Here is a 471-nt window from a genome sequence, read left to right on the forward strand (position 1 = left end):
GGGGGCGGGGCCTGCCGTCCCCCCCCCCGTGTCAGTCCCATCTCTCCCCCACCCCCCAGGACCCTACTATCACGGCAACCCCAGCGTGGAGTCCAAAATCGCGCCCTTCTGGGTGATGCCGCCGCCGGAGGTAAGTGGGCACCGGCCTGGCGGGGAAGGGGGTGTTTGGGGTGGGGGTGACCCCCTGCTCCCCCATCCTCCAGCAACGGCCCAGCGACTACGGCATCCCCATGGATGTGGAGGTGGCCTACATCCAGGACGGCTTCCTCACCAACGATGTCCTGCAGGAGATGGTGAGCGTGGGGTGGGGGCCCTAAAAACCCCCGTCCACCCCAGCAAGGACAACTCCCTGACCCTGCCGGGGGCCGGCTGCACCTCCGCCACCCATCCCCATCCCGCTGCTAGCCCTGGTGACGGTGACAACCTCTCCTCCCTCCCTGCTGTGCTGCCGAGGGCTCGGTGCTGCAGGGG

At 69.0% G+C, this 471-nt stretch overlaps 1 protein-coding gene across 1 annotated transcript in view; it reads left to right on the forward strand.

Annotated features, from left to right (window-relative positions):
- The window catches only part of LOC104124404 (fibronectin type III and SPRY domain-containing protein 1-like), a 28,321-nt gene that overhangs the window by 27,499 nt on the left and 351 nt on the right, over nt 1–471 (forward strand). Inside the window, exons 11-12 of the mRNA XM_009636743.1 lie at nt 60–130; nt 204–293. Coding sequence (XP_009635038.1) covers nt 60–130; nt 204–293 — 161 coding nt within the window. The remainder of the gene's footprint in view (nt 1–59; nt 131–203; nt 294–471) is intronic.

The sequence above is a fragment of the Egretta garzetta genome, unplaced genomic scaffold (genome assembly GCF_000687185.1).
Source record: "Egretta garzetta isolate BGI_Z169 unplaced genomic scaffold, ASM68718v1 scaffold4, whole genome shotgun sequence".
NCBI lineage: Eukaryota > Metazoa > Chordata > Aves > Pelecaniformes > Ardeidae > Egretta > Egretta garzetta.